The 23953-nt window shown below is 43.0% G+C and overlaps 1 protein-coding gene across 1 annotated transcript in view; it reads right to left on the minus strand.

The window, feature by feature from the left end:
• pappa2 (pappalysin 2) overlaps positions 1-23953 on the minus strand; it is a 96295-nt gene that overhangs the window by 28409 nt on the left and 43933 nt on the right. The window contains exons 14-20 of the mRNA XM_026150132.2: positions 23429-23625; positions 22109-22222; positions 16714-16849; positions 16443-16617; positions 16148-16213; positions 15966-16062; positions 14802-14979 (exon numbers count right to left, since the gene is read on the minus strand). Coding sequence (XP_026005917.2) covers positions 14802-14979; positions 15966-16062; positions 16148-16213; positions 16443-16617; positions 16714-16849; positions 22109-22222; positions 23429-23625 — 963 coding nt within the window. The remainder of the gene's footprint in view (positions 1-14801; positions 14980-15965; positions 16063-16147; positions 16214-16442; positions 16618-16713; positions 16850-22108; positions 22223-23428; positions 23626-23953) is intronic.

A 23953-nucleotide genomic window follows, 5' to 3' on the forward strand; every position in this document is an offset into this window, starting at 1 on the left:
GACTTTCTGCCAGCTCCTGCCAGATTTCCCACTAGAGGAGTCTCATGATGACACCTTATGCTCAGCATTCGACGAAGTGATAGGAACTGGTGGTCACATGGTGCACCATGACGCAGCACTAACCTGCTCACATTTTGTATCATTTAAAGATAGGCTGTATCGAGTGAGTCGTGACACTTGCACAGAAAAGGAACACGCCCAGTTGTTGGTGCCAAAAAGCTGCTGGAAAAATGATTTTCCAAACAGCTCACTATTATCCTATGATGGAGCATATGGGGTATGATAAAACTCCGGAACAAATAATGGCCCGATGTTATTGGCCAGGCATCTAGGCGGATGTGCGCCAATGGTGTGTGTTCTGCCCGGAATGTCAGCTGGTGAACCACCCGGCCATTTAAAAAGACTATGAAGTGGTACAGTCAGACAAGTGAGGAGCCACACAGATATATCACCTCAGCCTCCTAAAAGCACGGAGAGAGGCTGAAACCACTTCTCTGGTGAGCTTGGTGAAGGAAAGAGATGAGTTGGGGTCGGAGTTGCCAAATTCCACCATACCATCCTTCCTCCGTGGTGATAACTATCTCACACAGGCTGAAAGAATGGATATTGCTACATTGCAATAATGTTTTGCAGATATCACCCCCCTGCCCGGTCACACTCATAGAGCACCATTTTGAAACACGCCCTGGTGTGACGATGCGTTCAGAGCCCTACAGGTTATCTGAACATAAAAGACAAATTGTTCAGAACGAACTGGCTGAAATACTAAAGCTGGAAATAACAGAAGAGACACACACAGACACACAGTGCATGGTGTAGCCCCATTGTGTCCCATAGTGACAAAAGATGGGTCAGTATATTCCTGTGTCGACTACTGCAAAGTGAATGAGGTGTCGCAGTATGATGCCTACCCAATTCCCCAGGTCAGAGAGCTACCTGGACTGGTTTGGCACTGCTGGCTTTTTCACGAAGCTGGATTTAACCAAGGGCTACTGGCAAATTCCCTTGTCTCTAGAGTCCAAGGAAAAAATGGCTTTCTCTACTCTGTATGGTTTGCACCAATTTCCCACACTTCCAATCGGCTTGTTTGGAGCCCAACCACTTTCCAGCAGCTCATGGACCGGGTGCTATGTTCACACACTGCGTATGCTGCCTCCGGTCATCCTGGGCATGTACAGCGGGTGGCTGCAGTCCTGGAGTCCCTGAGGCAAGCGTGACTCACCGCCAATTCAAGGAAATGTGTGGTTGAACAGAGGGAGGTACAATACCTGGGGTACCGCTTCGGACGCAGGCAGGTGCGCTGTTAGATGGATAAAACAGCAGCCATTGCATTACGCCCGCATCCCAAGATCAGAAAAATGGTGTTTAAATTATGCAGCAGGCTTTCCCATTTTGCTGAAATGTCATTACAGGAACTGAAAATGGTACTCAGTAGTTTTTGTGGCTTCATGTGCTTTTATACATGCGCATCTCCTCCCAGATCTGTATCAGGGCATCACTGATCTCACAGACAGTCTGAGGTACAACCTGGACCAAAACATAATGTCCCAGAGGTGTTCTATTGGATTTACTCAGCCTAGCATGGGGGCCAGTCACTGTTATCAATTCTTTCATCCTCCACAAACTGCCGGCATGCTTACCAAATTAGGCCAGGACTCACTGCCAGTGGGTCCAAGGATTTCATCCTGATAACTAATGGCAGGTGCTGTTGTCTATCCTGTAGAGGTCTGTGCATCCCTCCATGGATATGGCTCCTCAGACTATCAGTGGCATGGTGGATGTGCCAATTCCGGTATTCTACAGCAAATTAAAAGTTGGGCTCCACAGTGCCCAGCAGTGTCCTGTTTGGAGGTCAGTTTGTATGACACTGGCAGTGTTCCTCCTTGCACAAAGGAGCAGATACCAGCCCTGCTGATGGGATAAAGACCTTCTACAGCCCTGTCCAGCTCTCCTGCCTCCTCCGCCATGCTCTTGAGACTGTGCTGGGAGAAACAGTAAGTCTTGATGTGCCATCCTGTAGGAGTTGGACCGACTGTGCAACCTCTGTAGCATCCAGATATCGCATCATGCCAGCAGCAGTGACACTGACCCATGCCAAATGCAAAACTAGCGAAAACTCAGTCAGAAAAGATGAGGAGGAAAAAAATGTCAGCCAGCCTCCACTTGTAAAAACATTTGTGTTTTTGAGGTTGTCTCATTGTTGCCCATCTAGTGCACCTGTGGTTAACTATATCAACACCAAAGCAGCTGAAACTGATTAACAACCCCCTCTGACACTTGAACTGATATCTTGGACGTGAACTTATATCCCAGAAGTCTTAATGACTTAATGTTATACAATGATTAAACCGTGTTCTTTATTTATTTCTTTATTTCTTTTGACCAGTGTATATACTTAAGTCTTTTTCTCTATGGCCTTCAGAACTATATATACATCTACATATATACACATCTACATATATATATATATATAACATATATATTTAGATGTGTGTATATATATATATATATATATATATATATATATATATATATATATATATATATAAAAAACACCCAGCACGCCCCTGCGGGCGGTTTATCCTTCAAGCTCGGGTCCTCTACCAGAGGCCTGGGAGCTTGAGGGTCCTGCGCAGTATCTTAGCTGTTCCCAGGACTGCGCTCTTCTGGACAGAGATCTCCGATGTTATTCCCGGGATCTGCTGGAGCCACTCGCCTAGCTTGGGAGTCACCGCACCGAGTACTCCGATTACCACGGGGACCACCGTTACCTTCACCCTCCACATCCTCTCGAGCTCTTCTCTGAGCCCTTGGTATTTCTCCAGCTTCTCGTGTTCCTTTGAAAGCTGCTGCTGGATAGCGTAGTGGTTAGACTATATATATATATATATATATATATATATATATATATATATATATATATATATATATTAGGGGTGCAACGATATTCGTATCGATATTGAACCGTTCGATACAGTGCTTTCGGTTCGGTACCCATATGTATCGAACAATACAACATTTGTAATTTATTTTATCAACTTTCCTTCTGACGATGCTGTCTGTGTTGAGCGCTCAGTGAATCTGCGTTCGACTACTCCGCCTAGGCTGCACTGTCGAGCGCAGATCCACTGAGCGCTCAACACAGACAGCATCGTCAGAAGGAAGAGCGCAGGGCAAGCTAGCAAGACAGAAGTTAAGCTCTCCTTGCAACATGGACCTCCCCCACCCTCATTCAGATCTGGCGTTTGGAATTATTTTGGTTTTCATGTGACGTATGACCCTGAAGGTAAGCGAGTCATGGACTAAAGTAAAACAGTATGTTGGATGTGCCACGCAATGCTCAATTACATGGGTGGGAGCTAGTGTGTTAGCGCAGTTAGCTCGTTAACGTGTTTGCCGTCTAGCCCCATGCACAGGGCGATCGGCGGTAGCTCGTTAACGGAGATTTGCCGTGTTGTGGTGTTAAGGTCATTTCAACGAGATTAACCTGAAAGCACTAGTGGGAACACAACGAATATGACTGCACATTTACGCCAACATCATCCTAGTGCAAAGACAAAAACAACAAGCATGCTACTAACTTTAGCCGAGTCATTTAGACAGCTGTTAGCACATGATTCTCCTTATGCTGCTGAGAATATAGCCCAGAAGAAGCGGATAGTATAGCTTTTATTTTGGAAAGAGACATTTCTCTGTAATAAACTCTCTTTTCCAAAGATGAGTGATTCCTCAGTCAGATACAGGGCTTGCAATATCGCTAGCCTGACGTCCTGGGGCTAGCGATTTTTTTCAGTCGGGCTACCAAAATCTATCTCTGCCCTGCCCGTCGGGCTATTGTAGGAAAAATATATGTCAATGCTTTTGCATTCTTTCAGAAATGTAGCTGGGTAATTATGTCATTGGCATCGGTGAGCCACTGCCAATATGTGACATATTGAAATCGCGTTTGAATTTGCGCTTGTTTTTTTGCTTTCACTTTGCAATCGTGCGAACTGTGTATAGAGAGCGACAGCACTGATCTGTGAGTGATGATAATTTGTGCACCAATTCCTCTGACATCGTCTTATCAATCGTTAGCTTACTATGCAAACATGACAAGTGAAATCACCCGCAGCTTAAACATGTGAGAGGTTGATCGCGCAGAGAATCGCTGAGCTTATGTGTGTGTGTGTAAAAGCAGCAGGATATATATTTTAGTTCTGCTGAGCCAAATAAGACAGGTCGGGGTGAAGAAGTGACAGCCAAAGAAAAGCTTACCACAAAACGGAGAAGTTATGACAAATGAGACTATGAGGCAAAAAGAAAGTGCAGCTTTATGGTTTCATGGACAAAAGAATTTCTGTGGCTGCAATATGACGAGCTAAATAACCAGGGCTGCACATAAGTGGTCCGCAGGTGCGCATTCGCTGTCAAAATAAAAAACATGCACAAGGGTTAGGGTTAAATTTAAAAACTGTACTTTTGAGTTAAAATATATATTTATAATTTTAATAAATGACAAATTAAAAGGGCATGAACATTTTTTTTGTATCGAAAAAATATCGAACCGTGACACCAAAGTATCGAACCGAACCGTGAATTTTGTGTATCGTTGCACCCCTAATATATATATATATGTATATATATATATATATATATATATTGTGCTGGTGTAGTTCTTCTTCCCACCAGCAAGAGTCGCTACAGTTCTTTCATGCCAAGATTTGTTTGTTATTAGCTGTAGAGTTAGTAATGCAGCACACTTTGAGAAAAGACTGACTCAGCATGTTGTTCAGATAAACATCTGCATCCATCCTCTTCGTTGTTCTACAGAAAGCATCGCTTGTGAGTATTTAAGTTGAACAAGAGTTAATGCAACTATATTGGCTATTATTTATGCACTTTTATGGTTAAAGGTGTACTGTATTCAGATTTACTTTCTTTCCAATGTTAGCTAGTTTAGCCAACTGATTTGCATTATCGTGTGAATATATAGGCTGAATATTGCTTATTTCTTCTGTTTGTAGTTTCACTCTGTTGATAATTGAAGGCAGCGTCAATAAAAGGGACGATACACCTGTCAGTTGTCGAGGAGTTTATCTATCTGCATAACTGTATCCAGTGTAGCAGTGAGGGCAGAATAGTGAAAAAGCGTCCTTCTACAAGACAACCTTTGGATGTTACGTCAACTCAGCTACATCAACCATGTCTGAAGCAAGACAAGATAAAGCATCATCTGTCCGTTCAGAGAAATCATATGGGTCAAAAGGTACAAGTAGGTCATCTGCCAGTATGGCCGCCCTAAACGCTCGAGCCAAAGCTGAAGCAGCACGCAAGAGAGCTGAATACGCTAAAAAGGAAATCGAAATGCAAGTTAAGAAAGCAGAGCTTAAAGTAGAGGAAACACGTCTAGAGGCCACATTACAAGCCCTCCAACAAGAACGTGACGCGGAAGCGGCACACGCCGAAGCAATAGTTTTTGAAACAGCAGTCAATGATCTTGAAGAAGAACACGTGAGTGTACCTCAAAGGGTTGACACTTTGGAACGCACCTTTAACTATGTGAAAGACCAGCTCATCATCAAAGACAGCACAAGCCCAATTGGCCATACCGAGTATAATTCAATGCCTGCACCAAATGTCACATTCCTCACGCCAAAACAAGAGCCAACCAGGTCGGACACCTTAAAGGAATATGTCCTTCAACCTCTGAGTACTGACAAAGGAGAAAACGTTTCCCAGTCTCCGAAATTAATGCAGAAAATGTCACCAGGTACTTCACCGAGATTTGAACATAAGGTGAGCATGCAACAAGGAAACATTTCTGACATAGCCAGGTTTCTTGCAAGACGCGACTTACTCACCGGTGGCCTCCGAAGGTTCAGTGACAAGGCAGGAGATTACTGGGGATGGAAATCTTCGTTTGAGAATGCAATTTGCGACTTAAACCTAACGGCCAGTGAGGAACTGGATTTGCTGATTAAATGGCTTGGCACAGAATCAGTGCAATATGCATATCGTTTAAGAGCTGTGCATATTAACAATCCCTCTGAAGGACTTGCTAAGGTGTGGGAAAGATTAAATGAGTGCTACGGCTCCCCCGAAGCTATAGAGAACGCACTGCTCGACAGATTGGACCGTTTCCCAAAAATCTCATACAAAGATCCACAACTGTTGAGAGAACTACAGGACCTGCTCCTAGAAATAGATGCCGCAAAGAGTGAAGGTTACATTCCAGGTCTACTCTACCTCGATACAGCGAGAGGCATTAATCCAGTGGTGGAAAAACTCCCCTATGCTATGCAAGAAAAATGGATGAACTATGGTTCTAAATACAAAGAGGACCATTGCGTGTCATTTCCACCATTCTCTGCATTTGTGGCCTTCATCAGTAGAGAAGCAAAAATGCGCAACGACCCCAGCTTTAGGCAGTCTGTGCCGCCTCCTCCTGCCCTTTCAAAGACGAATAAACTTTACGAAAAACACGCTAAAAGAGAACCTATCTCAGTCATCAGAACCGAAGTTGTCAGTACGGAGCCGAAATCAACTCCTACAATCATTGAGGACCCAAATAAGGAATGTCCTATCCACAAAAGACCTCATGCTCTCAAAAAATGCAGAGCATTCAGGGAAATGCCACTGGAGGAGCGAAAGGCCTATCTCAAGAAAAACATGATATGCTTCAGATGCTGTGCTTCTACAAACCACCAGGCAAAGACATGTAAGTCAGAAATACATTGTACAGAATGTGATTCAAAATTACACATTACAGCTCTTCATCCGGGACTGGCATCAACGACTACTGCGACAGCTACTATTGCAGAGCCGGTAACAGTTGACGGCGGGGAGCGCAATGCAGCACGGCCCACAGCTATCTCGACATGCACACAAGTATGTGGAAGTGAATTTGAAAGTCACTCATGTGCCAAGATCTGCCTTGTGTTCATTTACCCAAAGAACTCACCTGAAAAGAAACTTAAGGCCTATGCCATCCTAGACGACCAAAGCAACAGGTCACTCGCAAAATCATCGGTTTTTGACACATTTGGCATCACAAGAAACTCATTTCCATATAAATTGAGAACCTGTGCTGGATTGGAGGAAGTGACAGGGAGGAGAGCTTTTAACTTCATTGTGGAATCGGCAGATTGCACGTCACGTCTTGAGCTCCAGACACTTATCGAGTGTGATATGCTACCCGACAATCGCAGTGAGATTCCCACAGCTGAAGCTGCTCGAAACCACACCCACCTTCAGGAAATCGCAACCGAAATCCCGGCTCTCGACCAGAGTGCTCAGATCCTGCTGCTCATTGGAAGGGACGTTATTCAAGCACACAAAGTTCTCGACCAGCGCAATGGACCTCCAAATGCGCCATTTGCACAGAAGCTAGCTCTTGGATGGGTGATCATTGGCAACGTTTGCCTGGGTGGAGCTCACAAACCCGTGCGTGCTAACATTTTCAAAACGAACATCTTAGACAATGGTCGTCCAAGTCACTTCCTTCCATGCAAAAATGCCATTCAGGTAAAGGAAAGTTTCAACTCGCAAGGCTACAACAAGGTCAACACCCCAATGCGAAGAAAGCACTCTTCGATTGGAGAAACAGTTTTCAAACAAACAAGTTTGGACGAGAGCCTCGGCTACTCACAGGAGGAAAGGGCCTTTTTACAGATAATGGATAAGGAAGTCTACCAGGACAGTGCTAACAGTTGGGTCGCGCCACTACCTTTTCGTTCACCCAGGCCACGGCTGCCGAACAATAGGCGGCAGGCTATGCAACGCCTTACATCGGTACGCCACATGCTGAACAAACGCCCTCAGGTAAAAGGTCAGTTTACAGACTTTATGCAAACTTTGTTTGACAATGGCCACGCTGAGATAGCGCCACCACTCACTAAAGAAGAAGAGTGCTGGTACCTCCCCTTCTTCGGCGTGTACCACCCGCGCAAACCGGAACAAATACGCATTGTCTTCGACTCAAGCGCACAACACAATGGAGTATCCCTCAACGATGTTCTTCTTACTGGGCCCAACCTCAACAATAGCTTGTTGGGTGTGTTGATGCGACTCCGTGAAGAAAAGGTGGCAGTCACAGCCGATATCAAACAAATGTTCCATTGCTTCGTGGTCAGGGAGGACCACCGGAACTTTTTGAGATTCCTCTGGCACCAAAACAATGACATGGATCAACCGATCGTGGAATACAGAATGACTGTACATGTCTTTGGCAACAGCCCGTCGCCCGCGGTTGCAACTTACGGACTCAGAAGGGCATCAGAGGACCGAGACAAGCAAGACATCACTACACAACATCTGGTGGAACGACATTTTTACGTAGATGATTGTCTTGCCTCCTTCCAATCAAGTACTGATGCCATTGTTGTTATGCAAAACGCTCAAGACACTATGGCTTCATCTAATCTGAGGCTACACAAGATTGCATCCAACGACGTGGACGTAATGAAGGCATTCCACAAAAACGATCTAGCCAAAGGTCTAAAAGACCTCGACTTAGGAGCTGACATTCTACCTATGCAAAGAAGCCTTGGAATAAGCTGGGACATTGCAACAGACAAATTCACGTTTCAAGCGTCCACTGCTGAGAAGCCCTATACCCGCAGAGGGGTACTTTCAGTTGTCAACAGTCTGTTTGACCCTCTCGGGTTTGCAGCTCCGGTCAGCATCAAAGGCAGAGCTCTCCTTAGAGAACTTTCCACAGACATATGTCAATGGGATGATCCACTCCCAGAAAAGTTGCTCCAAGAGTGGAGTGCATGGAAAGAGTCCCTGAAACTTCTCGAAGAAGTCAGAATACCGAGAATGTACACCTCTATATCCTTCAATGGTGCAGAAAAAAGGGAGCTCTGTATATTCTGTGACGCGTCTACAAAAGCTATCGCTGCAGTAGCCTATGTCAAGCTAACAGACTCAGAAGGCAACAATGAACTGGGATTCATGTTTGGCAAAGCAAAACTCGCACCGCAGCAAGAAATAACAATCCCCAGGCTCGAGCTATGTGCAGCTGTTCTTGCTGTCGAGATTGCTGACATTATCACAGAGGAAATTGATGTTCCCTTCCATTCTACAAGATTTTTCACAGACAGCAGAGTGGTACTTGGATACATACAGAATGAATCCAGACGATTCTACGTCTATGTATGCAATCGCGTACAGAGGATTCGAAAATCGTCCAACCCAGAGCAGTGGAACTACGTTCCAACAGAGCTTAACCCAGCCGACATAGCTTCAAGATCAATCCCAGCTAGTGCACTCTCATCAAGCACATGGCTCAAAGGACCAGATTACCTACTGAGAGCAACTCCTGAAGTGACTAAACATACCTTTGAACTAGTCAATCCTGAATCAGATCCTGAGATCCGTCCAACAGTGACATCACTTTCAACCAATGTCGTGGCTTCTTTCCTCGAAATGAGACGATTTGCGTCTTTCTCTACTTGGGGGTCACTGTTGAGAGCAATAGCAAGGCTCATTCATATTGCAAGGTGTTACAGGAATAGCACTCCCCCAAAAGGGTGTCATGGCTGGCATATCTGCAAAAGTCTTAGTACAGAAGATTACAGTAAGGCAAAGAGCGTTGTTCTGAGTGGTCTTCAACACGAGGTTTACCCTGACATCTTCACATGTCTTCAAGCCCAAAAAGACATTCCAAAACAGAGCCTTCTCAGAAAACTCTCTCCTTTCAAAGACAATGCAGACTGTCTCAGGGTTGGTGGTCGCCTTTCACAAGCCAGCATGGAAAGCGACGAAGCACACCCCATTATCATCCCAGGCAACCACCATTTAACTACTTTACTAATCCGACACTACCACCAACAGGTGCAGCACCAGGGGCGCCATTTCACAGAGGGAGCCATGAGATCCGCTGGCTTCTGGATTGTTGGTGGGAAACGGAGCATCAGTTCAGTCATCCACCACTGTGTAATTTGCCGCAAGCTCAGGTGGAACACAGAAACGCAAAAAATGTCAGACTTACCCATCGATCGTGTGACAGTCTGCCCCCCGTTCACTTACGTCGGAGTTGACGTCTTTGGACCGTGGACAATAAGCTCTCGGAGAACAAGAGGAGGCCTTGCTAGCAGCAAACGCTGGGCCGTCATCTTCACCTGCTTGGGCATCAGGGCCATTCATGTTGAGGTCATCGAGACGATGGAGTCGTCTAGTTTTATCAATGCTCTGAGACGATTCATCTCTATCCGAGGACCAGTAAAGCAGCTGAGGTCCGACTGTGGGACCAACTTTCTGGGAGCGTGCAAGGAGCTCGGAATAACTTCAAAACACTGCGGTAACCAGGAAATTCAAGACTTTTTATCCAAGAATGAATGCACATGGATCTTCAACCCTCCTCATAGTTCTCATATGGGAGGAAGTTGGGAGCGCATGATCGGCATCGTGAAGCGCATACTGGGCTCTATGCTAACTGTCAACTCAGTTCGCCTGTTGACCCATGAGGTTCTCGTTACCCTTCTAGCAGAGGTAACCGCTATTGTAAACTCTCGACCGCTACTACCAGTCTCATCAGATCCAGATTGCCCCCTTCTTCTTACGCCTGCTACCCTCCTTACGCAGAAAACTGGATTACCACCTACACCACCCGGACACTTTGACAATAAAGATATGTTCGGACGCCAATGGAGACAAGTGCAACATCTTTCAAATGTCTTCTGGCACCGTTGGAAAACACAGTACCTGCCGACACTCCAAGAGCGAAGAAAATGGCAATCTGTGAGTCAAAACCTTCAAAAGGGAGATCTAGTTCTTCTAAAGGACAGTCGAGCTAAAAGAAACCACTGGCCCATGGGGGTGGTTGTTGAGACCTTTCCTAGCCAAGACGGACATGTCAGAAAGATTGAGGTAAAGGTCACTTCTGGAGGAATATCTAAAACTTTCTTAAGACCAGTGACAGAGACTGTACTCCTGCTGCGAAATACTAATAGAGACATTGATCCTTAAAGATGGTGATGACATCCAATAGATGTCAGACGGGGAGTGTGCTGGTGTAGTTCTTCTTCCCACCAGCAAGAGTCGCTACAGTTCTTTCATGCCAAGATTTGTTTGTTATTAGCTGTAGAGTTAGTAATGCAGCACACTTTGAGAAAAGACTGACTCAGCATGTTGTTCAGATAAACATCTGCATCCATCCTCTTCGTTGTTCTACAGAAAGCATCGCTTGTGAGTATTTAAGTTGAACAAGAGTTAATGCAACTATATTGGCTATTATTTATGCACTTTTATGGTTAAAGGTGTACTGTATTCAGATTTACTTTCTTTCCAATGTTAGCTAGTTTAGCCAACTGATTTGCATTATCGTGTGAATATATAGGCTGAATATTGCTTATTTCTTCTGTTTGTAGTTTCACTCTGTTGATAATTGAAGGCAGCGTCAATAAAAGGGACGATACACCTGTCAGTTGTCGAGGAGTTTATCTATCTGCATAACTGTATCCAGTGTAGCAGTGAGGGCAGAATATATATATATATGTGTGTATATATATATATATATATATATATATATATATATAAACATCTTAAGCACCTGCAATGCTGGAACTGTGCTGCACAGCCATAAAAGTAGAATATAATATGCAATAAAACACAGGGGGGAAAAACAAGTATGTAAAAGTTTCATAGCTCTGTCTTGTACAGTTATGAGCAGATTGAAACTTCACTGTTGCCCATAGCTAATATTTTTCAAGGCTGAATGGCCCCACGTGAAGCATGAGTATTGTTATGTGTGGAGAATGGTAACACTCTAAACCTTTCACAACTTTTATTAGGTCCATAATGAATCTTTAACATGAAATCTCATTTTTCACGTTTTGGAATAATGAAAAATGCATTACCGCTGTACTGGTGCACCCTGAATATATTTTTGTGAACTTCATAGTGTGCTTTCAGTGCTGAGTAATACACGATGGACTTCAAACATACTCCACAGAACCAAAAGCCACAAACAGAATTATTTCAGCACAATCTGTATTTAGATCAGGAATCCATGGGTCTTACTGCTGACTCTACTACAACATTTCACTGTGGCTTTCCAACCGCCAACACAAGTGTGGACATCACGTTCATTCCATTTAATCACTTCAAGAAGCGGCTGCTGCATTGCATAACGTTACTAAATAACCTCTACTGGTTATTCTATGCTTGTGTCCTAATTGTGGGTGCCACAGGCAATATTTGTTCTCTATGGTCTTGATGCACGTGAGCTTTATAAAAACATGGGCATCTAAGTACGAGAAAGTTGTGTGGTGTCTATGTGTGCGTGCAAAGGGGACAGGAACATGCCATATAGATGTTTCTCTCAGAGTTCATCCTGAATTTCAATAACAATTCTGTCAAGAACACTTTAGTCAAAATAGGACCCTTATTCCATCTGCAGTTTATATTTGGCGGCATGGTTCTATTCTGAAACTTCCTCATGTGCATGGAAAGTTAATAGAAAGTGAGAGAAGCAGCATTCACACAACAAAACAGGTATGACAATGGACACAACACTTAAGTCAGAAAACTCTGGGCTTGACGTGGGCTGCAAAGCAAACTGCAGATAAGCCAGCAGATGAAATGTGATTTGACAATAGGACAGACAGAAGGGTATCTGCTAGGAGAGCTGGCTGAACTTGACACTTTGGCCTGCCCGAGCTAGCAATGTTTCATGAAACCACCTAATATTTAATTGGCCGTAAAGCTTCATGGAACATCAGCGGGAAGAGCAATCCTAACTGAAAGTTTGTAAATAACATTCCAAAGTGATTTCAGTCAACCATGCAGATACGATGCTCCTTTCTGAGCTGCTCTTCTGAACAAATGTGCTTTAAATAAACAGCTATATCTGACTGTCAGGAGCTAAAACCACTTCATCTTCTGGAGTTTAGTTGGTGAAAGCATTTTGCTGTGATCAGTAGACTGTTGTAACTCCAGCAGCTCAGTCATAAAGCGGTTTAAAAGATTATTAGCAAAAGTCATCAAAATAATAGAAATTACAGAAACAAACTTAAAACTTTCCTTTTTGATGAAGCTTTTAGCTACAGCTTCCTCATAAGGTTTCATCTATGTTTGATTATTGGTTGGTATTTTTGAAGAGTCTTTACCTTACAACAGGGGTGGGCAACTCCAGGCCTTGAGGGCCGGTGTCCTGCAGGTTTTAGGCTACGTTCACACTGCAGGCGAAAGCGCATCAAATCCGATTTTTTTGACCCTATGCGACCCATATCTGATCACGGCGTGACAGTGTGAACGGCACAAATCCGATATTTTCAAATCCGATCTGGGTCACTCTCGTATGTGGTGCTGAATCCAATACATATCTGATGTTATAGAAAGCGACTGCTGTTTCAACGGTCATGTCGCATTAAATCCGTCTTTTACGTCACTGACACAAGACAGACGCCAATTATCAGCGCCGGAGAAGACATCGTGAACGCTTCCAGCGTAGATGTCAGTGAAACTGTGGGGAAGACAACGTTGGAGAAACGTGAACATTTTATTTACTGTATAATCTGCAGATTCTGACAGAAATCTCCTTGATCCATCACAGCTGATTTAAATGGCGAGATGACCTCCTCAACATGTCTTGAAGTTCTCCAGAGGCCTGGGAATGAATCATGTGATTCAGGTGTGTTGACCCAGGGTGAGATCTAAAACCTGCAGGACACCGGCCCTCGAGGCCTGGAGTTGCCCACCCCTGCCTTACAATATAAAAATGAATGAATTCAATTGAATTTGTTATCTACAAGAATTGCCCAAAGACAACAGACTAGGTACCTAATTTTCCCAGACAGTAATATGAATAAATAGGGAAAAAAGTTGCTCAATCACAAAATGTTTTCCACATTAAAAATGTCTCATTATGAACTCATTACTCTTTTGCGTCTTACTGGGAACAGCAACCAGTAATACATTTGAGACTGTCACTTCTAGTTTTATTTCTTATAATGCTGCCAAGAAATGAAGCTTCAGCTACGGATAGTTTACATAGTTTACAGCCAAATACTTAGTCGAGCCACATTTTTGAGGCAGGAAAGTATGGCGCCCCAGAAGTGACGTCACATATTACGTGATTCGTTTAGGGTTCATTATTCAATTTCAAATGCACAACCAACTTCAGCAGAATCCAACTGTTGGGTGCGAGCACAGATGCAGCTGCTCGGCCTGCCTGTGACAGTGGCAACTATGGTTACTCTTCGCTTGTTGCTGTGGATCCGTCTATGCTGCAGTAAATATTTCTACTACTATTATTCATTTCTAATCTGCGTCTTTCATACACAGCCACTATATTAAAACCCCATTGCCACCCTATGGAGTGGCTCATCTACCGACCAGAAGGACGGCGGTTCGATCCCCATCTGCTCCAGTCTGCATGCCAAATATGCTTGGGCAAGATGCTAACCCCAGGCTGCTCTCTGATACATTCATTGGAGTGTGAATGTTACATAGAAAGCAATTAAAAAAGCACAGGAAAAAAGTGCTTGTGTGAATGGGTGAATGAGGCATGCTGTATAAAGCGTTTTAATGATCCAGGATAGGAGAAAAGCACTGAAAGAATCAGTCCATTTACCATTTATACACCACATGGGATCAGAAACAGTTGCTTCAATGCAAAATTCAGTTATGAAAAGGAAAGACCTCAGTCAAACTGAACCACTGTTAATTTCACCTCTGTTTGCCCTGTTATGAAGTCCTAGGATCAGAGGTAATAATGACAGTTTTGCAAGGTACTGCAAAACTGACTGCTTGTGAGGTAATGCAACATTAGTGTGCAGGATAGTTAAAGTATGAAATGTAAAGCCATGAGCTACCTTGTAAAATGGCTGGTGATCCACAGGTGAAGGAGCACTGTTTGCCAAACGTGGTTCCCCAAGGACAACTGAATATGGCGTGGTAGACATGAGACTGATCAGGAAAGCCACAGTCTATGGGCTGACAGCTAACGACACGATCCCATGAACCATGGAAACACTCCAGTTCTGCCTTTCTCTGAAATTAAAACAGGAAGGTGAAAAAAAGACAAGACAATAAACCTGTGAAGCAGGTGATGAGAGTATTTTACTATTGTAGAATAATGGATGTATTATTTTCTACATTTTCCAGTAAAATACCATCAACAATCTTCTACTTTTTGGACAGCAAGTTGTGTAAGTGGTCCTTACATACTGTTGCAGAGATAGATGCTCATATTAAACATGGCCAAAGTCCCATCTGATGAGGTTAGCGGGGGTGTCTCTGTATGACCTCACTGAGAGTGAATATCCATAACATGTCCATCTCAGGCCTCTCATTTCTTGAGATGTGACCAGAGCAGCCCCACCCACCTGACATACAAACCTTTTGTTTTTGAGGGACAGCCAATCATAAATCAGGGCTGTCAAAACCATTTTACATTGTGGGCACACTTTGATCTTAAGTGATCTTTCTCTCTGTCAGTGAAAAACTGAGATATCTTAATATAAGAAATAGACAAACAATTTCAACAGCAAATTGTAAGAAATAAAATGTGTAACATTTTCAAAACAGTTTTTGTAACCAGTTTCCCAGATTATTATGTAATTATGAAACAGAAAATGTCATTTTTTTGTGAACCAATTGTAAAAAACAAAACAAAACGTGCATTTCTATAGTCAACAGTGAGAAAACATGAACATTTTTCTTATTTAATTGTTTATCTATTATTTAACTACTTTGATATAGTATGTAGGGAGGTCTTTATCAGCAGGAAAAGCTATAAAACATATTAAATGTATTAAACTGATTCAAATATATTTAAGTCCAAACATTTATTGCCTCCTTCACATCAAAAGCCCTCCAGTGGGTCAGATTGGAGCATTTGTTGGGCCAATTCTGTCATAAATGGATGGGCTTGTTTCAGATAAATGTAGAGCAAAAAGGGTTTTTTTAATGATAAGATCAAGATGATAAGTTAACATTCAACATTTGGTGATAAAGCAACACAATATCCAGTTTACCTGGTGGGGTGGGATCCATCTGCCATTGAGAACTGTAATACTGAAACCTCTGTGGCACTGAACAGTGCAGCGATAGGCCTCGCCTCCTCCTGTACACCTACAGAGACACACTGATATATAGATAGTTCTTTTGCTTGTTGCTTCAGCTCTCTAATTATTCAGTTTCATTCCAAATGACCTACCTGACAGAGGCGTGTTCGATATGAGGAGAACTACAGCTGTCAACCTGACATGGCTGCCTCAGACAGCTATTGCAGGGGTGGAGGGAGGAAAGGAGAAAAGTAGATGGATAAGAGGCAGGGAGACATGCAGGAGAAACAAAAAGCTGTCCCAACGTCCTCTGATCAATACTTGTATCCCAGATGGTAGCTTTTGGAAGGTCGAATTTTGGCTATTTGTCTGTAGCGTGTGTGCACGTTTGGATGTGTGTGTGTGTTAAGTAGATAGTTGTGGGAGAGCCCACCCTCTGATGCGCACCCGGTCAGGGCGAAGGTGCTGAAGTGGCAGGAGGTCCTCAGAGCTACCCCTCCCACTGCCACAGTGGGGGAGGAAAGGAGGAGGATAACAGAGGACGTGAGGAAGAATGGCTGAGAGAGGTCGTGGGTCACGTTCACCACCAATGGGTTTCGATGGCATGAGAGGTCATGCGTGCCTGAAGAAATGGAAAGGTTTCAAAGATACAGACCTTAGTTTTTGCTGAATTGTCTGTTGCGTTCTAACTGTGTTTGAAAGATTACAAATGAAGTACCTAACGTGTGGTTCCTGTCAGCGGTGTCAGAGAGGAGAATGGTGACTGTCCGTCGACACTGCTCCCTAGACCATGATCCATCTGACGCCAGGTACACCATCACAGACGCTGCCACTCCAGGATGGGCAAAACCCACCTGTTGCATTGATAATATCAGGTAATATCAGGTAAAAGGCCCAAAGAAAGAAAAACAACATACTATGAACAGAATGTAGTTTTAGGGAGACACGATCTCTGAGTTGCTAGCCACTGACCTCGTTTACAAATATGTGACAACATTCTTGTCCAGCATGTAAAATCACTGCATGTGCACACCAGCCGGCTTTGTTCTTACTACGGTGTAAAAGTTAGCAAATCAGACTCATTCTAAATCATACCTGCAATGTGCATACTGCATACTATTAACTTTGTCAAGACAGCCAGGTCTTCTAAATTTCTTCTTTAATTATAAACAAAATCACGTAAGAAAATATTGATAGATCACAGATTTATCACCTGTTGACTGCACCTGTTTTACTTTTCCCCAGCTGTGTATACTTTCCCTAATTAGACCTGTTTGTTTTCATCTGCCTGTCTATGAGTCTGTGTTTGTGTTCCTTTTGCCTGCAACTGCAAAGTGTGGCTGTGGCTCAAGGAGCTCGAGCAAGGTATCTGCTAATCAGCATGTTAGTGTTTTTATCTATGGCTGCTCCAATCTTTGTGCCAAAGTGACCTTGGGCAACATTCTGAACACTGAGTCCTTTGCATGTTCATCAGAGTGCAAATGTTACATAGAAAGCAAAAGAAAAGTGTGCTTGAGACATACTGAATAACATGCTATATACGAACAAACCCACAACCATTTCTCAACCCTTGACACTTGGAGCATCTCTAAGCTGTGGTCTACTTTTTTCTCTGCCTGATCAAGCTCAGATCTAAACTGGTTTTTGTTGCACACTTTCTGTAATGCTTTTACAGCCACCTGTAAAGAATGCAGAATCTGGATGTTTCATACTTAAGCAATAGATTCTGGGTTCAGTATCACTTTAAAGAAACATTAAAGGAGAAATGAGAATGGGATTCCAAATGAAAGTGCAAGACTGTTAAATTACAGAGCAGGTAGAGATGGGGGTGATGGAATGGCAGAGTTATGCTTTTCAGACAGCACAAGAACAGATATTTAGGGAAAAGGTCGCTTTTCAGAAGCAGACCATTTCAAAGGAAAAACGGTGTTCCTGGGAAATGGGAAATCATAATGAAGGCTTTTCAGACGGTAAAAGAGTCTTTAAGGGAGCCTTCCAGAGCATTTGCAAAGACGTATCTGATAAAGAGGACATCCATAAAAGAAGCAGGGGATGGAAAGATGAGTCATTCAACAAAGAAGTGGATGTGAGAGAGAAAGAGATAAACAAGCATATGCAAAAGGGAAAAGGCAGGTTCCCAACTGCAACGGAGCCTTTAATCCAGAGAGTGACAGACAAGGTGAACGCTATCAGTCAAATCCACAGCTAGTCTACACTTTGTTGCTACCCACAGAGTTGGCTGTGGGAACTGTGGCAGTGGAAACATTAAATAATAAATATGAGAACCTGAAATACAACAGTATGAAAAAGTGTTTGCCCCCTTCCTGATTTTTGATCTTTTGTTTATCATACTTTAATGTTTCACGTCATCAAACAACTTTAAATACTAAACAAAGATCAAACAAAGTCAACACAAAATGCAGTTTTTAAATGAAGGTGTTTCTAAATAAGGGGGAGAAAATCCAAACCAGCATGGCCTTGAGTGAATCCCCACCCCCGATTAACTGGTGTATCACATCTTTGGAAAGCTGAGTTAAATGTCTCTAGCAACACCCAGGCCTAATTACTGTAACACCTGTTCTCATTCAAGAAATCACTGAAAGAGGACCTGCCTGACAAAGTGGGCTAGACCTAAAGATCCTCAAAAGCCTGACATCGTGCTGCGATCCAAGGAAATTAAGGATCAAATGATAAACCAAGGAATTGAGATCTCTCAGGCTCAAAAAGGTTATAAAGCCATTTCTAAAGCTGTGGGAGTCCAGCAAACCACAGTGAGAGGCATTATCCACAAATGGCGAAAACACTGAACAGTTGTGAGCCTTCCCACGACTGGCTGCCTGACCAAAATTACCCCAAGAGCGCAGCAACAACTCCAAGAGGTCACAAAAGACCCCAGAACAACATCCAAAGAACTGCCTCCCTTACCTCAGTTAAGGTCAGCGTTCATGGCTCCACCATAAGAAAGAGACGGGGCAAAAATGGTCTGCATGGCAGAGCTCAGAGACAAAAAGCACTGCTAAGCAAAAGGAACATAAACGCTTGTCTCAGTTTTGCCAGAAAACATCTTGAAGATGTCCAAGACTTTTGGGAAAATACTCTGTGCACTGATGAGAGTGTTGAACTTTTTGGAAGGTGTGTGTCCTTTTACATCTGGTGTAAAAGTAACCCAGCATTTCAGAAAAGGAGCATTATTACCAATAGTAAAAATGGCGGTGGTAGTGTGATTGTCGGGGGCTGTTTTGCTGCTTTAGGACTTGTGGTAAATGGAACCATGAATTCTGCTGTCTACCAAAGCATCCTGATGGAGAATGTCCGGCCAGCTGTTCATGACCTCAAGCTGAAAGCGCACTTGGGTTGTACGGCAGGACAATGATCCAAAACACACCAAGTCCACCTATGAATAGCTTAAGAAAAACAAAATGAAGACTTTGGAGTGGTCTAGTCAAAGTCCTGACTTGAGTTGCAGCTCAACTTCATTTACACCTGGTTAATAATAACATCTACGAGAGATTTCAATCTGGTTTTCGCTCATGTCACAGTACCGAAACTGCTCTACTTAAAGTCACTAACGATCTTCTAATCGGAGCTGACTCTGGTCTTCTCACCATTCTCGTCCTTTTAGATCTGAGCTCAGCCTTTGACACCATTTCTCACTCTGTCCTTCTAAGCAGACTTTCCTCTCGGCATCTCTGACACACCCCACGCCTGGTTTCAATCATATCTCCTCGATCGTTCCCAGTTTATTCAACTAAGATCATTCCGCTCTCGTCTATTCCCCGTCACCTCTGGTGTACCCCAAGGCTCAGTTTTAGGCCCTCTTCTCTTTATAATATACATCCTCCCTCTAGGTACCATCTTCCGCAAATTTCATCTTCAGTTTCACTGTTTTGCTGATGACACAGAGTTATATCTCTCTTGCAAACCTGATTCCTCCCTCCCACCTTCTTCCCTTACAGAATGTCTATCCGAGTTAAAATCCTGGTTTACCTCTAATTTTCTAAAGCTCAATGAGGATACAACTGAGATCCTCCTTATTGGCACCAAATCCAACCTTTTGAAGGCGAACCATTTCTCACTCACCATCGATAACTCCACAGTTTTCCCTTCTCCTCAGGTTAAGAGCCTTGGTGTCATCCTAGACAGTTCACTTTCCTATAAATCTCACATCAGTAATCTCACCCGTTCTGCCTACTTCCATCTACGTAACATTAACAGATTGCTTCCTTCTCTTTCCACCCAGTCTACATCCATTCTTGTCCACAGTCTTGTTACCTCCCGTATCGACTACTGCAATTCTCTTTTGCATGGTCTCCTCCAAAAATCCCTCCATAAGCTTCAACTGGTTCAGAACTCTGCTGCTCGCATTATCACCAGAACCCCTCCTACCAGCACATCACCCCTGTTCTTCAGGAACTTCACTGGCTCCCTGTGAAATTCCGGATAATTTTCAAACTTCTTCTGCTCACCTTCAAGGCCATTCATAACCTCGCTCCTCCTTACCTTTCTGACCTGTTAACCACCACCTGTTCTGCCCGTTCACTTCGTTCTTCTTCTTCTATCCAGCTTGCTGTACCTTCCTTCCACCTCACCACCGTGGGAAGCAGAGCTTTCAGCTGCTCTGCTCCCAGGCTGTGGAACTCTCTGCCCCCAGAAATAAGAAACACTGGTTCTCTCCCCCAGTTTAAATCCCAACTCAAAACTCATCTGTTCAAATCTGCATATTCACTGTGAATCCACTGTTTGTTCATTTTATCTTGTGCTTTTATTTTATTGTTCTTATTCTGCCATTGTTTTACTAAGTGTTTTATCCTACTGTAAAGTGTCCTTGGGTGACTTGAAAGGCGCTCATAAATAAAATTTATTATTGTTATTATTAATCTAATTGAGATGCTGTGACATGACCTTAAAAAGAGCCCGAAACCTTCCAGTGTGGCTGAACTATAACAATTCTATAAAGACGAGTTGGCCGAAATTCCTCCACAGCACTGAGTAAAAGACTCATTGCCCGTTATCGCAAACGCTTAATTGCAATTGTTGCTGCTGTGGATGTTAAGGTTTAGGGATCAATCACTTGTTCACACAGGGCCATGCAGATTTGAGGTTTTATTTTTTCATCTTAATAATAAACCCCTTAATTTAGAAACTGCATTTTGTCTTTACTTGTGTTATCTTTGTTAATATTTAAATTTGTTTGCTGACTGGACACATTTAAGTGTGACAAACGTACAAAAAATAGGAAATCAGGAAAGAACAAACACTTTTTCACATCACTAAGTCTGGAATTGAAAGGCAGGTCTGTGCGCCGTCCCGAACACGATCAGGACATCAGTGTGAAGCGCTGCAGGGAAGCAGCGCTCAATATATCACTATACAACCCAATATCACAAAACGGGACCAGCATGTCCATTTCATGCTTTGCATGAAGGTTTCTCACAAATCAACACTTAGTAAATGACGTATTATGTTTGTGACTCATTTTGAAATGATTACGAACAGAGTAACAAAGTAATGCTTTTTGTTGCTGTAGTTCTTTTTTATGGAGCTTTAATGAATTCTAATTATAAAATATGAATTCAGAACGACTAAAAGCGCTATTTGTGATTGCAAATTAGTATTATTCCATTAGATGCCAGTATTTTAATAACTTGTGAACCTTTTAAGTATTTAATTATGAATGATGAGTTAATTATATAACACTTAGTTTTCCACTAATAAAACAATGGTAATTATAATTTTGATGATTAGTGCCCGTCGGGTGGAAGAAATAAGCATCAAATCTCAATAAAGAACGAGCAGAAGGTTACTCATGATTTGGTAATCATCTACAGATCATTAGAAGTCATAATTAATAGTTGACCTAGAAAATAACCAAATATAGTTACCAATACAGGCCATGAATCGTGTGTGTGTGTGTGTGTGTGTGTGTGTGTGTGTGTGTGTGTGTGTGTGTGTGTGTGTGTGTGTGTGTGTGTGTGTGTGTGTGTGTGTGTGTGTGTGAGACAGCAGCCTGTTTGAGTGACCGTTGAATGCCATTTGAAGAAGTCCCAGAGAGCACTGGCAGCTGCTCAATAAAGAGAAATCACCCATATTCACACGTACATAAACACACTTGCCTTTAGCCAAAGTGAATGTTCCAGGTCGTTGTTTATGTCAGACTGGGCTGTGCACGGGAACCAGGCATCAGGGGGCAAATTCTCACTCCCCTGCAGGTGATGGTACGTGCAGAGCTGCGCACCAAAGAGGGGCAAGCAGAGCAAAAAAGAAAGAGTTACTGAAAGTGTTCATTTACCTTACTAAGGAAATGCATGCTATGTATGCAAGAAGTCAGGGAAAGCTAGAAAAAAAGAAGCAAAATTAATCTCAGACAACACAACTTATTCAGATCAGTTTATTTTTTATTAGGGTACTCTTTTGTGTCAGTCATGACCCAATGAAATGATTCATATGTCCCTGAGACGGGCGAGGCTCACGACCAACCCAAAGAAGCTTGCAGTTAGAGGGCAGGAGGTATAGTTCCTGGGGTACCACTTGGGAGGCGGGCAGTTGAGTCCTCATGTGGACAAAACAACAGCCATCTCATTCTGCCCGCGTTCCAAGACCATAAAAGACGGGGCCGTTCTTGGGGCTGGCCGGTTATTAACGTCGGTTAGTAAATGCATCGAGTTGATGTCATGTCATTAGCTGATTCACATTAACAAGGAGTGAAACAGGTATAGCTGCGAGGTCACATATCATCAACAAGGCATTTTCACCAAAGAACCACCACTGACTGAAATAATGTCTCTTTTTTTTTGGCTGTTCTCTGTAAATATTTCTATGTGATGCTGATGTTCTGTCATTACGGACCAAAACCTCTGAGGACTCTTTCCACCGTCTTGTTGGATCATGAAGAATTCGGTCTGAGGGCAAAAGGCGTTCTAACCTGGTACTAGCAAGGTGCACCTGAGTGCTGCAATATGTGAAACTCCATTAATGCAGGTTCTTGTTTCAATGCACGTTTTTATAGAATATAATCACTTTTCTTCATGCATCTCCTGAGTGTCCAACAGCGTTAGAATGAAAAGACTGCAAACATAAAACAATACAAATAAGCTGTGAAATTACCCTACGCTGTGATAACTCCCGTTTTTATAAAGATGCACTCAAGGCAGATTATTTTGTAATCATCAAAATGATTTTCGTTGTTGTTTGATTTGATTTTAACTTGATGACTGACAAGTTTGGCTTTAAAATCTATAAACAAGAAATATTTCAATCATCCAACTTTGAGATTCTGGAAATTGTCTTTGGTGGTGAATCTAAAGAATTTATACTAAAAAGCAGCATTGTCCAAAAATGCATCGAGCAGCGGTGAGGACTTTCAAAGTGGGCTCCATGCTGACTTTATTGTCATCTGGAAGTCTTTTACGTGCTCTGTGGTTGGTATTTCATACCTTTGTAAGCGATGGTTCCCCAGTGGCAGCATGGGCCGGGCAACGGGTCCGGTCCTGGTGAGAAGCTGTGGCAGTGCTCGCCCACTGGTCAATGTACCCCAAAGGTGTAAAGTAACCACAGTCCTGAACACTGGAACTCCTCTCAAATTCCTCACACACACCGTCACCGTCAAAAACATAACACTGACTGGGTTCACCTTGGGAGACAGGGAAAGAATGAGAAAGGAGGATTTATGAAAGAATATAAAGCCTGGTTTCTTAATCTGGCAGGGTATCCAATCATCCCCCACTGTTAGACTGTCATCCAAATCTATTTGTCAGTGAACCAAATCTGAGCAAATCTATTCTATTCTATTTTCGTTGGCCACTGTTAATGATAGCCACGTCAGCTGAAGCATATCTGACTCTCTGCACTGTCAACAGACTGTAAATTACACTGAGAAATGAACTCTGACTTCAATTAATTATTAAAGATTAAAGTAATTTGGTGATATTAATGAGGAGAAACCTAATATGTGACTTGGT

Source organism: Astatotilapia calliptera, chromosome 18, assembly GCF_964374335.1.
Source record: "Astatotilapia calliptera chromosome 18, fAstCal68.1, whole genome shotgun sequence".
NCBI lineage: Eukaryota > Metazoa > Chordata > Actinopteri > Cichliformes > Cichlidae > Astatotilapia > Astatotilapia calliptera.